This window comes from Bufo gargarizans, chromosome 6, assembly GCF_014858855.1.
Source record: "Bufo gargarizans isolate SCDJY-AF-19 chromosome 6, ASM1485885v1, whole genome shotgun sequence".
NCBI classification, from domain to species: Eukaryota; Metazoa; Chordata; class Amphibia; order Anura; family Bufonidae; genus Bufo; species Bufo gargarizans.
The window spans coordinates 248,241,119-248,257,232 of record NC_058085.1 but is presented as its reverse complement, the minus strand read 5'-3'; the positions used below and the strand labels follow the sequence as shown (position 1 = coordinate 248,257,232).

Sequence of the window (16,114 nt, the reverse complement as noted above, 5' to 3'; positions counted from 1 at the left end):
CAATCACTACATTTAATGTCTGGTTTGATATAAATGTTACCGGGGCTATCTTAGACTGAGCTTCTAAAGCATGCCTAAGTTGCAAATAGCGATAAAACTGCGAGGAGGGCAACCCAAATTCAGAGCACAATTGTTGATATTGTTTTAAGATTCCATTAGAATAAATATGGCTCAGATTCCACACCCCTTTATTATTCCACTGGGAGAATCCAGTCAGGCTAGTCAGTTCCTGAAGTGCAGGGTTATGCCATAGAGGCGAGATGTTCATTAACCCTATTATCCCTAAAATACTCTTTACCTTATTCCATACTTTTCTCATAAGTAGCAAGGTCGGGATATTTCCCAATTCTTCGCTTATTACTCCTTCAATAGCTGTCAGCGGGGGAGACCTATTTGCAGCCCACCCGACCAACCGACCACTCTTCCCTCCCATGTCATCTACTACCCCCCACCCTTTAAAATGCTGGAGTTGGGCCGATAAAAAGTAAAGCATAGGGTTGGGTAAAGCCAGACCACCAGCTTCTTTATTCCTTTGCAGGATTTCGTATCTTATTCTTCCCCTATTATTTTTCCAAATAAAAAAACGGAACAACTGTTGTATTTTATGGAAGTAATGCACTGGGATCCATATGGGGGAATTATGTAAGATGTAAAGCAGCTGAGGCATGAATATCATTTTAAGCAAATTGCCTCTTCCGATCATAGAAAGAGGCAATTTATGCCAGACAGCCACCTTGTTCCTAAATTTCTCTAACAAGGGTAGTAAATTATTGGGAATATAATCTGTCGGGTTCATTGATACAGTTACTCCAAGATATTTAAAAGATTGCACCACTTTGAGTTCAGAAAAAGCAACATGAGTGGTATGCATTCGAGAGGATACCGGGAGAATTACTGATTTATCCCAGTTTATACGAAGTCCAGACTGGTCACCAAACTGCGATATTACAGAGATCGTAGAATCTATGGAATCCACTAGATTATCCACATAGATTAGCATATCATCTGCGTATAAAGATACGCGTTCCTCACTAGAGCCCCTCCCTAACCCTCTCATCAATGGAGTAGATCGTAAAAGACATGCCAATGGTTCGATTGCTATTGCAAATAGCAAGGGAGACAAAGGACAGCCTTGTCTCGTCCCCCTTTCCAATGCAACTGTGGGTGATAATTGACCGTTTACTCTGATTCTAGCTCTGGGCTCGCAGTATAAAAGCTTAACCCAATTTAGAAAACCTGTTCCAAAGCCCATCCTAGTCATGACCGCCCACAAATACTCCCACTCGATGCTGTCAAAAGCTTTGGCAGCATCAAGTGAGATCACCGCAGCTCCACTATCCTGACCTTTCCTCCCTTCCAATTGCAGGTTTAGGAATAAGCGCCTAAGATTTAACGCCGTGGATTTTCCAGGCATGAACCCAGACTGATCATCATGAATAATAGATTGAATAACCCTACATAATCGATTAGCCAAGACTTTGGCCAGAATTTTCACATCTACAGTTAGGAGTGAGATGGGTCTATATGAGTCCACGAGTGAGGGGTCTTTTCCTGGCTTAGGTAATACTACAACTATAGCCTCTCTCATGGAACAAGGCAATTTACCTTCGCGGTATGCATCTTTAAAGACCATTAATAGATGTGGAAGTAATATCTCCCCATGTTTTTTATAAAATTCCCCAGGAAGACCATCCCCACCAGGTGCTTTTTCATTGGGCATGGACTTCAATGCCATTTCCAGCTCTTCCAGAGTTATGTCTTCCTCAAGAAGTGAGCTATCCTCCATAGATAAGGCAGGGATATTTATCCTCTCAAGATACCTAACCCTATCAGCAGCAGTGGTGACCAATCTGGACCTGTACACCTCCCTAAAATGAGCATAGAATTCTCTCAAGAGATTCTCATCTCCTGTTATCAATTGTCCGTCCATTCCTCTGAGCGAGGCTATACAGGAGGGGCCATTTTGTGCTTTAGTCACTGTAGCTAACAGGTGTCCCACACTTTCCCCTTCAGCAAAGTACCTCTGAGCCATGAATAAACGTTTATCGTCTGCTCTGGTTTGTATATGTTCCTTCAAAAGCTTCTGGGCTTCCTTCCACTGTGCTTCATTAGTCAGAGTGGGTTGTGCTATATACCTTGTTTCTAGAAGCGTAACTCTATCTGATAGCTCCCTGTCCAGAAGACGACTCTTAGATTTCCTAACACTAATTCGCTTAATGTATAACCCTCTCACATACGCCTTCAGAGTATCCCACACCACAGCCCCTGATGTTGAGCCTATATTAATAGACAAAAAATCAGTAATAGCCGTAGACATATCAGTTCCTGTATCCACTATTGATAACCAAAATGGGTTTAACCGCCAGACGGGTCTAGGAACACACAAGTGCCTCCCCACCTCCAAAGTAATCATTAATGGGGAATGATCAGATAAGCTACGGGGCAAATATACGATCTCCTTAGTTAGGGATACTAACGATAAGGAACCTATTGCTAAATCTATTCTGGACAAGGAGCTATGCGACGCTGAGTAACATGAATATTGACGTCGATCAGGGTATTTGGTCCTCCATATGTCACACAACTCTATCTCCCCTATCAATCTCGCCAGAGAGGTAGGAGCGGCAGTATATGTTCCCGACCCACCATGGAATTTATCCAAAAGACCATTAAGATAGGTATTGAAATCACCCATAATTAATATAGGTACTAACGGAAATTTAGATGTAAAGGTAATAATCATCTTCATAATTTCAGCCGAATATGGAGGGGGAACATACACCGCCACTAAGATAATCCTAAACTGGAAGATACAACAATCTATACAAATAAATCGTCCGTCATCATCAATATATGACTCCTGAGCATGAAACGGAATGGCTTTATGCACTAAGATACTAACACCTCTGGCATGTGTGGAGTATGTAGAGTGAAATTCACACCCCATCCATGCTTTATGTGCTAAGTATGTCTTGTCAGCAGTCAAGTGGGTCTCAGATAAGCATAGAATAGCTGGCTGTATATCTTTCATAGCATGGAAGATAGCCGATCGCTTAGATGCCAAAGACATTCCTCTCACATTCCACGCAACAATATTAACGGAAGACATCATGGTATCTCATAAGCAAATGCAGAATTTGGTGCCGACAACCCCAATTGAATCTACCCCCAGTAGCAATACTGAAAATAAAACCTGCCTTAACCCTCCCCCCTCCCAACTGTCCCCAAACTACCCTAAGCATTCCTATAGCCATGAACCCAATAAACAGGGGTACACCATAGACATTTAAAGTGAACCTAACCGTCCTAAGTGAACAATAAAGGCACAGGTGAAGAAACAAGCGCTTAAGTTATACATGCGCTACACCCTGGATGCGCCGATATATTGGCTCACCCAACCTCCCACCCAGCCATATAGTAACCCATACAGTGTGGGACCGAACCAATGAAAAGACAGCATATAAAACCTCCCGTCTTAGAGAAACGTTAAATACTCCCACAATACCATAACTGGCAATACGGCGTGTCAAATAAGAGACACTAGAAAAACAAGAACAGTTCCTTCAGAAACATCACCGTCGCATCAGGTATTGTTGCCGCGCCGATCATGTTCATGAGTGTCCAGCCATTGACTTGCCTCAGACGGATCTTCAAACATGTGCGTGGATCCATTCGCCACCACCCGGAGCTTCGCCGGGTACAACATGGAGTAAGGCCACTGTAGTACTCTCAATCTTTTCTTTACATCTAAAAATTTCGCTCTCTTCTTCTGTATTTCAACAGAAAAGTCCGGGAACAACAGAATTCGGCTATCGCCAATTTGAATATCAGGGTTATCCCTGGCTGCTTTGAGTATAGCGTCCCGGTCTCTGTAATGTAGGACCTTGATTAGAAGAGGTCTTGGAGGCGCCCCCGGAGGCGGCGGGCGAAATGGCACCCGATGTGCCCGTTCTATTGCAAAGAATGGGGATAACTTTTCTTTCCCAATAGTGTCCACCAGCCACTTTTCCATAAATGCGACGGGGTCCGAGCCCTCAGTGCGCTCCGGTATTCCAATAAATCGCACATTATTCCGTCGTAGACGGTTTTCCAGGTCATCAGACTTGGATATAAGTAGGGATACGTTATGTATAACACGTTGTAAGTCCCTTTTAACAGGTGGTAGCTGATCCTCCATGTCGCTGACGCGACCCTCCAACCCCCCCACTCTTTCTTTAAACTGACGCATATCTTGCCTTATCAGCAGAACTTCCTCCTTAAGGCCTCCCATATTGGCATTCAAAGACGTAAGGGCTGTGCTGCATTGTGCCACCATCTTATACACATCCGCAATAGTGGGGTCAGAAATGGGCGCCTCATTTGGCGGCAGCTCAGGACCCACCTCCAATCTTTGTACCGACGTGTCTGAGGCATGTTCCAGGGGCTCCGCTTCCCCAGCTTCATCGGACATCCGAGCTTCAGGCTCCGAATCAGTTGCTGTGGCTGCCGGGGTACGAGCGTACTTCCCCAGCTTCGCTGCCACATCAGAGAGCTTGGCAGTCTGCACGGCGCCATTTTGTTTGATCGGCGTGTCCATGCCGCCGTCTTTACTCTCCTTCTCCCTCTGCTTTTGGCGAGTCATGCCGAGACCGGAGTAAACCCCAGCGTTCAGGGAGGCTTCAGAACAAGATCGGTCCCCTCTGAGGACAGGTAGGAAGCGGTTGAGCGATTATATACAGGATACTGTCCAGGAGCTCAGCGCCATGCGTCTCTCTACATCGGCGGTTAGGCCACGCCCCCCCAATATTCATGATTAATACAAACATATACTATAAACTGTGTAAATTGAACACATTAACACCTTAAGGACCCAGGACGAGAGAGCTCGTCCTCAAACGCCGGCACTTAGCGCTCGAGGACGAGCTATCTCGTCCTGGAGTCGTTCCTTCCCCCGCGTGCGGCCCTCCCCGGTCAGCAGCAGAGTTCCAGCGGTTACCGCCGGATCCCTGCTGCATCCACCAGCATCGGCGATGATGCCGGTGGATTAACCCCTCATATGCCGCGGTCAGCACTGACCCCGGCATATGGGAGGTTTGCGCTCCCTCACCTGATGGGTCGGGTCCCCGCTGTGCTGTGGCGGGGACTCTATCGTTGTCATGGCAGCTCCAAGCCATTTCGAGGCTTGTGGCCTGTTAACTACGGAAGCCTAAGAGGCCCAGCCCCCAGGCTGGGTCTCCTAGGCAACTGTTAGCGTCTTACAGTGTAAGACACTAACAGTTCAATACAGCACAATACAGATGTATTGTGCTTTATTGAAACAAGGATCAGACCCTGTAATGTTGAAGTCCCATAGTTGGACAAAAAAATAAGTTTTTACAAAAATTAAGTAAAAAAAAAAAAAAGGGGAAAATACATATAGACATATTAGGTATCGTTGCGTCTGCATCGACCAGCTCTATAAACATATCACATGACCTAACCCCTCAGATGAACACTGTAAAAAATAAAAAAAAGTGCTAAATAAACCATTTTTTTTGTCACCATATATCACAAAAAGTACAACAGCAAGCGATGAAAAAGGCGTACGCCCATCAAAATAGTACCAATCTAACCATCACCTCATCCCGCAAAAAATGAGCCCATACTTGAGATAATCGCCCAAAAAATAAAAAAAACAATGTCTCAGAATATGGAGACACTAAAACATCATTTTATTTTTTTGTTTTAAAAAAGCTGTTATTGTGTAAAACTTGCATAAATAAAAAAAAGTATACATATTAGGTATCACCGTGTCCGTATCGAACGGCTCTATAAAAATATCACATGACCTAACCCCCTCAGATGAACACCGTAAAAAATAAAAACTGTTCTAAATAAACCATTTTTTGTCACCTTACATCACAAAAAGTGTAATAGCAAGCGATCAAAAAGTCATATGCACCCCAAAATAGTGCCAATCAGTCATCTCATCCCGCAAAAAATGAGACCCTAGTTAATCGCCCAAAAACTGAAAAAACTATGTCTCTCAGACTATGGAGACACAAAAAAAAAAAACATATTTTAGTTTCAGAAATAAAAATCATTGTGTAAAACTTGCCTAATATGTATACAATTTTTTTATTTATGTATCGCCGTGTCCGTGACAACATGCTCGATAAAAATACCACATGATCTAACCTGTCAGATGAATGTTTTAACACCTTAAGGACCAAGCTCATTTTCACCTTAGGGACCAGGCCATTTTTTTGCAAATCTGACCAGTGTCACTTTATATGGAGATAACTTTAAAACGCTTTGACTTATCCAGGCCATTTTGAGATTGTTTTTTCGGCACATATTGTACTTCATGACACTGGTAAAATGAAGTAAAAAAAATACATTTTTATTTATAAAAATATACAAAATTTACCAAAAATTTGTAAAAAATTGCAAATTTCCAAGTTTCAATTTCTCTACTTCTATAATACATAGTAATACCTCCAAACATAGTTATTACTTTACATTTCCCATATGTCTATTTCATGTTTGCATCATTTTGGGAATGATATTTTATATTTTGGGGATGTTACAAGGCTTAGAAGTTTAGAAGCAAATCTTCAAATTGTTCTGAACTTTTCAAAAACCCAATTTTTAGGGACCAGTTCAGGTCTGAAGTCACTTTGGTAGGCTTATATAATAGAAACCACCCAAAAATGACACCATTCTAGAAACTACACCCCTCAAGGTATTCAAAACTGATTTTACAAACTGTTGACCCTTTAGGTCTTCCACAAGAATTAATGGAAAATAGAGATACAATTTCAAAATTTCACTTTTTTGGCAGACTTTCCATTTTAATTTTTTTTTCCCCCCAGTTACAAAGCAAGGGTTAACAGCCAAACAAGACTCAATATTTATGGCTCTGATTCTGTAGTTTACAGAAACACCCCATATGTGTTCGTAAACCACTGTACGGGCACACGGTAGGACACAGAAGGAAAGGAATTCCATACGGTTTATGAAAGGCAGATTTTGCTAGACAGTTTTTTTTTTTTTTTGACACCATGTCCCATTTGAAGCCCCCCTGATGCACCCCTAGAATAGAAACTCCAAAAAAGTGACCCCATTTTAGAAACTACGGGATAGGGTGGAAGTTTTGTTGGTACTAGTTTAGGGTACATATGATTTTTGGTCTATATTACACTTTTTGTGAGGCAAGGTAACAAGAAATAGCTTTTTTGGCACTTTTTTTATTTTATTTTTTTATTTACAACATTCATCTGACAGGTTAGATCATGTGGTATTTTTATAGAGCAGGTTGTCACGGACGCGGCAATACCTAATATGTATACAATTTCTTTATTTATGTAAGTTTTACACAATGATTTCATTTTTGAAACAAAAAAAAATGTTTGTGTCTCCATAGTCTGAGAGCCATAGTTTTCTGTTTTTGGGCGATTATCTAAAGTAGGTTCTGATTTTTTTTGTGGGATGAGATGACTTTATTGGCACTATTTTGGGTTGCATATGACTTTTTGATCGCTTGCTATTACACTTTTTGTGACATAAGATGACAAAAAATTGCTTTTTTTACACCGTTTTTTATTTAATTTTTTTACGGTGTTTACCTAAGGGGTTAGGTCATGTGATATTTTTATAGAGCCGGTCGATACGGACGCGGCGATACCTAATATGTATACAATTTTTTTTATTTATGTAAGTTTTACACAATAATTTCATTTTTGAAACCCAAAAAATCATCATGTTTTAGTGTTTCCATAGTCTAAGAGCCATAGTTTTTGGCCGATTATCTTGGGGTAGGGTATGATTTTTGAGGGATGAGATGACTGGCGCTATTTTGGGGTGCATATGACTTTTTGATCGCTTGCTATTACACTTTTTGTGATGTAAGGTGACAAAAAAGTTTATTTAGCACAGTTTTTATTTTTTACGGTGTTCATCTGAGGGGTTAGCTCATGTGATATTATATTATAGAGCTGGTTGATACGGATGCGGCGATTCCCAATGTGTGTACTTTTTTTTATTTATGTAAGTTTTACACTATTTTTGAAAAAAATAAAAATAAATTCATGTTAGTGTCCCCATAGTGTTTTTTTTTTTTTTGTTTGTTTTTTTTTGTCTCATGTAGGGGCTCATTTTTTGCGGGATGAGGTGACGGTTTGATTGGTACTATTTCGGCGTACATGCGACTCTTTTCTTGATCACTTTTCTTACCTTTTTGGGAAGTAAGGTGGGCAAAATTTCAAAGTTTTTTTATTTTTATGGCTTTCACTGCGCGGGGAAAGTAATATGACCGTTTTATAGATAAAGTCGTTACGGATGCGGTGATACCTAATATGTGTAGTGTATTTAATTTTTTTAATTTTTATTCAGTGATAAATGTGGTTTTTATTATCTTCTACTTTTTTTCACTTTTTTTTTTACTTGGTTCTTGAAGATCCAGTGGGTCTGATATCTGTATAATACAGTACAATACACCATATAGTGTATTGTCCTGTATTTTACTTACACTGTCTGAACAGATCTATGCCTTTTTAGCATAGATTTGTTCAGCAACATGGACAGCAGGATGCCTGAGAAGGCGTCCTGTTGCCATGGGAACCTTCCCCGTCTGCCACAACTGAGCAGACAGGGAAGGGGAAGGATGGGAGCTCCCTCCCTCTGTCACCCCATCCATCTGGGGGCTGCAAAGGCACAGCCGCCCCCCAATGGCAGAGGTAGGGAGCTCCCTGACTTAACCCTTTCCATACAGTGGTCCGTACGGACCGCTGTACAGAAAGGGTGAAACGGCTGACATCGCAGCGATGTCGGCCGTTTATACCAGAGTGTCAGCAATGTGCTGACACTCTGGTATACCACTGACCACCAATGAAAATTTAGGGGGAGGCGGGCGGGGGATCACGATCCCGCCTGCCGCACCTCCCGCAACTGCCAAAAAAGCTATTTCTTGTTACCTTGCCTCACAAAAAGTGTAATATAGAGCAACCAAAAATCATATGTACCATAAACAGGTAGAAAATGATCATTACAAACATGCTGCTGGCTACTCTAAGGTACTGCTGCCGGCTTGGGATGTTTGTTGAAGGTGACGGGTTCCCTTTTAATGACCATTCTCCAAAAATCTAATAACTATAACTAGATTTTTGTACTTGCCATATAATTTGTTTGTTTGTTTCTCTTCCGTTCATTGGGGGACACGGGCTTGACCATGGGTATAGCTGATGCTACTAGGAGGCGGACACTAAGCACAAAAGTGGGAGCTCCACCTTTCAGCTATACCCTTCCTACAGGGACTAAGCTAAAACAGTTTGTGCAAAAAGTATTAGGAGAAGCAGAAAAAAACTGGAAAACCAAACAATGAACAAACCCAGAACCACACAGGCCATAAAGAGGCCCGTAAAAATAATGAATGGGTGGGAGCGGTGTCCCCCAATGAACGGAAGAGGAACAGATTTTACGGTGAGTACAAAAATCTAGTTTTCTCATCCGTATCACACAGGCTTGACCATGGGACGTTTCAGAGCAGTCCCAAGGTTCGGTCATAAACGCAGAAACCCTCCAGCCAATCGGAGAGCCACCGTCTGCAAAACTCTATGCCCAGAGAAGCGTCAAAAGATGCAAAGGTGTGTACTTTGTAAAATTTTGAAAAGGTGTGCAATAACTACTAGGTTGCCGCCCTGCACACCTGAAGGGCTGAAGCCCCATGATGCACTGCCCGAGCAGAATGAGCAGTAACCCGGAAGGGTGGGGCCCGGTCACTGATGCAGTGTGCATCCACAATGGCCAAACTAATCCATTGGGAAATTGAATCTTTGGACATAGCCAGCCCTCGTTTCGGCCCCTCTGTAATGATAAGGGAATCCGTCTGTCGGAAAGATGACATTTGAGAGAGATAAATGAGAACATCCCAAACCAAATCCAGAGTGTGGAGCGACTGCTTGCGAGGATGAGACTGGGCAGGGCAAAAGGAAGGGAGAATGATCTCTTCATTGAGATGGAATGCCGACACGACCTTCGGAAGGAAGAACTGGACAGGGAGAAGGACTATTTTTTTTTGTCCTGATGGAAGATTAGGAAGGGTGAGCGACGGGAAAGAGCCGCAAGTTCAGACACCCTACGGATGGAAGTGATTGCCACCAAAAAGGCCAGCTTGTAGGATAGGAAGCGAAGGGACACCTGCTGCAAAGGCTCAAACGGTGAGGACTGGAGAGTGCTGAGCACTAGATTAAGGTCCCAAGGATTCAACAGAGGACGGTAAGGGGGCGCAACCCCCTGCATAAAGGTCCGAACCGCAGAAAGCGAAGCCAAGTTCCGCTGAAAAATAATGAAAAGGGCTGAAACTTGACCTTTGAGGGAACTGAGAGCCAGCCCCAAGTCCATGTCCGACTGCAAGAAAGACAAGAGTTGTGGCAACGAGAACCGAATGGGAGACCACTGGTGGCGTTCGCACCAACGAAAATAGCATTTCCAGATCCGGTAATAGATCTGGCAGGACTACGGTTTCCGAGCACAAATCCTGGTCTGGACAACAGCATCGGAGAAACCCCAAGCCTTTAGTGCGGTGGCTTCAACAGCCATGCCGTTAAATGAATAGACCTTATTTGGCTGGAAGATTGGTCCCTGCGACAAGAGGTCCTCCTGAAGGGGAAGACGACAGGGTTCGTTGGCGAGGAGGGAGACTAGGGATGTGTGCCGTACTCTGGCCAGTAACGGGGGACGAGAATGACGGGCAGACCTTCGGACCTGATTTTTGGAACATGGCTCTCTACCCAGGTGAGGATGAGCGCTGCTCCCGATATGGCTGCGGGGCATCGGGTGCCTCCCTGGTGGCTTAGGTATTCGACTGTCGTGGAGTTGTCTGACTGAACCCGAACTGGAGACGGTCCGTCCAATGAACCAGAGGGAGGCAAATCGCCTGCAACTCAAGCATATTGATTGGAAGGGAGCATTCCTCGCGGGACCCGGTGTACTGAACAGAGAGATTGTCCAGAACCTCGAGTTGACTTCTTGCACCCAGGCATCCGAGACGTGAGCCAGCCAGACATGCCGGAACAGATGAAGACTTCCTCCCACTCGTCTTGGGGGCCTCGGAGACCACACGTCATGCAGAGGAGAACTTGGGGGTATGGGGCTTGGAGCCCTGTTGACGAGGGCGCAAGGTAGGGCAGGGTTTAAAAGATGGCTTGCGCTTGGCGCTGGAAGAATTCTGAAGAGAGGTCTTCGCTGCTTTGACCTGCTAAAGCGCGCCCATTTCTACGGCAAATGGGTGCTTTTACCCCCTGTAGCATCAGAGCTAATCTCATCCAGACTCTTGCCGAAAAGTCTGCTGCCAGTAAATGGGAGGGACGATAAGGCCCATTTTTAAGCATTTTACACCACCCAGCAAGATAGTCAAAGGGTACAGCGAATAGCCACCAAAAGGGCTGAAGAGCGGGCCATAAGCCTGGCCGCGTCCAGAGAGGCCTCACAAATGTAAGAACTGGCTTGGGAAAGCTCCAATGCAATATCTGAAAGTTCATCCGAGGGGTCCCCAGAGATGAGGCCCTGACGTTGCTTGTTTGCCCACTCGGTCATAGCCTTGCTAACCCATGTGGAGGCAAAAACTGGGCACTGGGCAGTGCCAACTGCCTCAAAGGAATCTCTGGCAAAAGATTCAATTTTTTTTTATCCCTGGGGTCCGAAAAACAAGACTAATCCACCATAGACAAGATGGTATGCTTAGCCACGCGGGATACTGGAGGATCAACAATAGGAGAGGATGACCACTTTTTCGTAAAACCGTCTGGAAAGGATAAGCATTTCAGTAAAGCAAAACACCTGTCAGGGAAGTTCCACTCCTTGGAGAGGGAGAAATCAAACTGCGGGTGGTTGGGGAAAAATTTTGACGAAGGACAGGATCACTTGAAGGAAAAACTAGCGCCGGCAGATGAGGGTGTAGGGTCCTCAACCTGTAAAGTTTCAATAACTGCTGCAATGAGATTGTCTACCATAGTGGACACTTTGGAAGACTGTTCCTCAGGTGAGAAAAAGTCGACGTCTGACAACCCTCCCTCAGAATACACCTCTTCTACTGAGGACACGTCAGAGCAACACCACCTTCGGTGTTCGGCCCTTGGAGAGGGCTGCTACACCGGAAACAGAGGGGACTTATCGTGGGTGGCCGCGGTGACCCGAAGGCTGGCGGGATGCAGAGGCTTTGGGAACCTGTGGTCCTCCTGGTCTTCTGGAGACTGGGAACGAGCAGCGGGCTTGGGGATCCCCTGGTCTCCTGTATGGGAATGCAGGCAGCTAGGACTGCCTGTAACCCTGCTAAAAAAAATAAATGAAAAATCAGCAGACCTGCAAGGCAGGGAGGTCTGCCTCCTACAGACACTAAGCTAAAGGGAGGAGCTCACACTTTTGGGCTTGGTGTCCGCCTCCTAGTGGCAGCAGCTATACCCATGGTCAAGTCTGTGTCCCCACAGTGATACGGATGAGAAATTACTACACTCCAGAAATACATTCAAGCCCCTCTTGAACTGTTTTAGTGAACTCACCATTAGAGATGGCCAGTTCCCAGTGTTCGCCCACTTAACTGACAAGTCCGGTGAGGCACAGGGAAGTCTTTACCGATGCCGGTGCGCGAGCCGGTCTGAAATGAAATGCGGTCTCCGGGCGCCCGCTCTATATGGCAGAAAAAAACCTCCCAGGCTGTGAGCTGTGCGCTGCGATTGGCCAGCGCTGCAGCCTAGGAGAAGGAGATGCCCACAGGACAAGGGAAGACCCGCCTACTATAACTTAAGGAGCAAAGGTACCGGAGCCTATAACGGGAGAACGGAGCGGCGCCCGGGGATAATAGTAAGTGCAGTGAGATCCCCGGGCGCCGCTCTATATGGCAGCATACTCAGTTCACATAGTTTATACAAGTGAAAGGTCCTCTTTGAGGCCTATTTTTAAGCATTTTACGCCACCCAGCAAGATAGCCAAAGGGTACGGCGAATAGCCACCAAAAGGGCTGAAGAGCATTTCATTTCAGACCGGCTCGCGCACCGGCATCGGTAAGGACTTGCCTGTGCCTCGCTGGACTTGTCAGTTAAGATGGCAGATCGCATGTGTTCGCAGGCGAACACTGCGAACTGGCCATCACTACTCACCACCACCTCCTCAGGCAGAGAGTTCCATAGTCTCACTGCTCTTACTGTAAAGAATCCTCTTCTATGTTTTAGAAACCTTTCTTCCTCCAGATGCAGAGCATGGCCCCATAGTTATTAGATCTCCCCTCAGTTGTCTTTTTTTATTTTTATTTTTTTTCTAAACTGAATAACCCTATTTTGATCTTTCTGGGTACTGTAGTCCACCCATTCCAGTTATTACTTTAACATCCTATCTTCGAATCTGCTCAAGTTCTACTGTTTTTCTTGTGCACTAAAACCTCAAACTGCACACAATACATTTAATATGTAGCTTGTAATTCAAATTTTCTTCAAAAGTGTTCTCTGGGTTAGGAAAAGGGGTCTATTTATTTATTTTTCTTTCTTCAGAAAAAGCACCACTCGTGTCTCTGGGCTGTGTCAGGTATTGCTCCATTCACAAGATGATCTGCAATACCAGAAACAGCCAGAAGAGAAGGTTGGCGCTGTTTTGGGGACATTAACGCAGAGTCAGTTTCTGTTCTGAAGTGCCCATTTTTTTAAATCTAGTCTTTGTACTTTCACCTCTGTAACCTAGAAATGTGAGGGGTGATGCTGACTGGAAAGTGTAAATGCACAGAGATGTTTTAGTAATATGGTGTAGTTTGAGAACATTTACTGCAGCTAACTCCCCTGTCTGTTTTCTCATAGCACAGGTGCAGCAGTGACTGATGGCTCCCAGCCTCAAACCTCCTCCTCATCGGCTGATGCTTCCTCCATGTCCACAGATCCAACGTTGCCCTCCGACACGGACAGTAGCCTTGAAACCTCTGCAGGGGCCCTGGGCTGCTGTCGATGACTCAGCAGGAAAACCTAAGGAAAAGATGGCAGGGAAAGGAGGAGGTGCAGAGGGACCTCTAGGGTAGCACACAGTGATGGCACCAGGATGCAACGTCTATTATTGTAGAGTACATATTATTAACCCCTTAGCTACCCGACCCCCTCGATTTGCTCTGCAGTCATGGGAGTGGGGTTTCACAGGGTCTAAGAGTTGACCTGGGAAGGAGCGACAAAATACAATGCATTCCCTGCCAGGCCTATGATGGTTAACAAAAGTGTAGTTTCATTTTTATTTTTTTTATTTTTTTTGTGCTGTAATTTGAACACTTAAGTGCTGGAGGGTTTGAAAAGCTGCCATAAATATGTATTGTATTTTTATTTCCATAGTGTGAGGAAGGGATAGGGGTGGGGGGCTTAGCGCTCCGACTTTTTTTTTCAGAAAAGGTCACTTTGGTCCTGATTGTCTTGAAATTTTTATTTTTCATTTGATTTAGATTTTTATTTTATTTTTTTTGTCCGTTTCTTTGCTGGTGCTGCTCATGTTTTTGTTTTTTATCCTCTTCGAATTTTACAGATCTCTTCCATATTGTAATAATTTAAAGTTGATTTTTCATTTTTTTTTTTTTTTTTCATTGTATGAGTTTTATCACACTTAACATTTATGCCTCCATTTGCCAGTAAACCAAAGGGAGACACTGCTTCTACCCACTTTTCATTTTGTATTATTGCCTGTGCTATTGAGGTGTTGGTGCATCCACTCTTGCAAAGTCAGGAAAATAGTAAGATTTTTGTCTGAGTGAATTTCTAGCCCTTTTTATGTGAGCATTGGGTGTGGCGCATACACCGAGGTCATGCACGTTGAAGCTGCACTTAATCAATGCACAACTATTCGGTGATATCTGAACGTGCATGCAGGTAAACACTTTCAACGTTACCGGTGCTTTCCACTGTGAAGGGGCAGTATCTCCCTAGTTTAAAACAATATATAAAAATTCCCTTCCTTCCTGAATCCGTATTTCCCTTCCAATGTTTGATGTAGATGCAGTTTTGCCATGCTGAGTATTCTGTGACCTAACTGAATCATGATACTTTATGCATGTGCCCTTGTGGTGCTAAGCCGCTCATGGGTTGAAGTTGGGCTAATGTAAAATCCTTTTTTTTTTTTTTTTTTTTTTTTTTTTTTAAATAGTATTCCTCTCAGGAAGCTGAATAAATAGTTAGATGGTGGCAGCCATGTTATGTGTGGAAATGCAAGTTATTTATTTTTTTATTCAGGGTTGGGTAAGAGTAGAAGTGTTACTCTGGATAGGTACTGCTTAGTGCAGACGAGGACTTGGTTGAACTGTGAGAATGAATGCACCATAGATGCCTCCTGTGTCACACCTAAAGTATGCATAGGGCACGTTTCACATTTCCCAGGGCTGGCCTGCAATGGAGAAGCAATCTTCACCTCGTTAGAGAGTTCTTTTGTCCGTCTAGATGCACCATATCACTGCTTGTTAATTCCTCTTCTGTTTACGTTAGCAGTGCAGGTCAATCATTCAGCCAAGTGTGTGATCTACCCATGCTGATGACAGCTGCGGGCGCCCAGAGCAGCACGGCCATTTATATGATCACCGACTCGTAATAAAAGATCAATGTTGGGGAAAATCTTTAAGCCTGTCTTGTTATTTTGAGTCAGAATGTAAAGTTTAACTGTCTATTTGAATTGTGTGTTTGCCATCCGCTGGGACGAATACTTTTGTGTCTACTCCTCAAAAGTTAAGTTTTACTTTATTTGTGTGTCTGAGCTCATACTTTCAAAATAGTCTTAACCACCTAACTGTTCTGCCCGAGCTGAATTCGGGCTGTGGGTAAAGTACTTTAATGTTCTGGGTGAGGGGGCTGCTTTAGCTGCTGATATCTCCTGATTGGTAGCAGCTAGAAGCAACTGGTCTTTGTTTGAAAGCTGACATCCCAGGCTTTCATAAAAGGCAGCTAAAGTCCAAGCTAAACAGGAGATATCACTGTTAAAAATCAAGTCTGGAATAATCGCGGGTAAAATCTGCTTTTACTTTAACTTTCAGCTATATTCACTGCATCCCGATTTCTAACAATTATATATTCCCTTGTACTGAATATATTGCTGTCATTTTGGTATTGTTTGAAAGCTTGGAATGCCAAACCGATCTCTTGCTGGTACCAAA

General features: G+C 43.9%; 1 protein-coding gene across 4 annotated transcripts in view; it reads left to right on the top strand.

Moving 5' to 3' along the window:
• MAPK8 (mitogen-activated protein kinase 8) overlaps window positions 1-15,578 on the top strand; it is a 72,137-nt gene extending 56,559 nt beyond the window's left edge. For 3 of the 4 annotated variants that reach the window (XM_044300266.1, XM_044300263.1, XM_044300264.1), the window contains one exon: window positions 13,805-15,578. In XM_044300266.1, the coding sequence (XP_044156201.1) occupies window positions 13,805-13,947 (143 nt within the window). In that variant the 3' untranslated portion in view covers window positions 13,948-15,578. Of the gene's footprint in view, window positions 1-13,799 lie in introns of all 4 variants that reach the window. The other variant, XM_044300265.1, reaches the window with a different exon arrangement.
• Window positions 15,579-16,114: the final 536 nt, after the last annotated feature.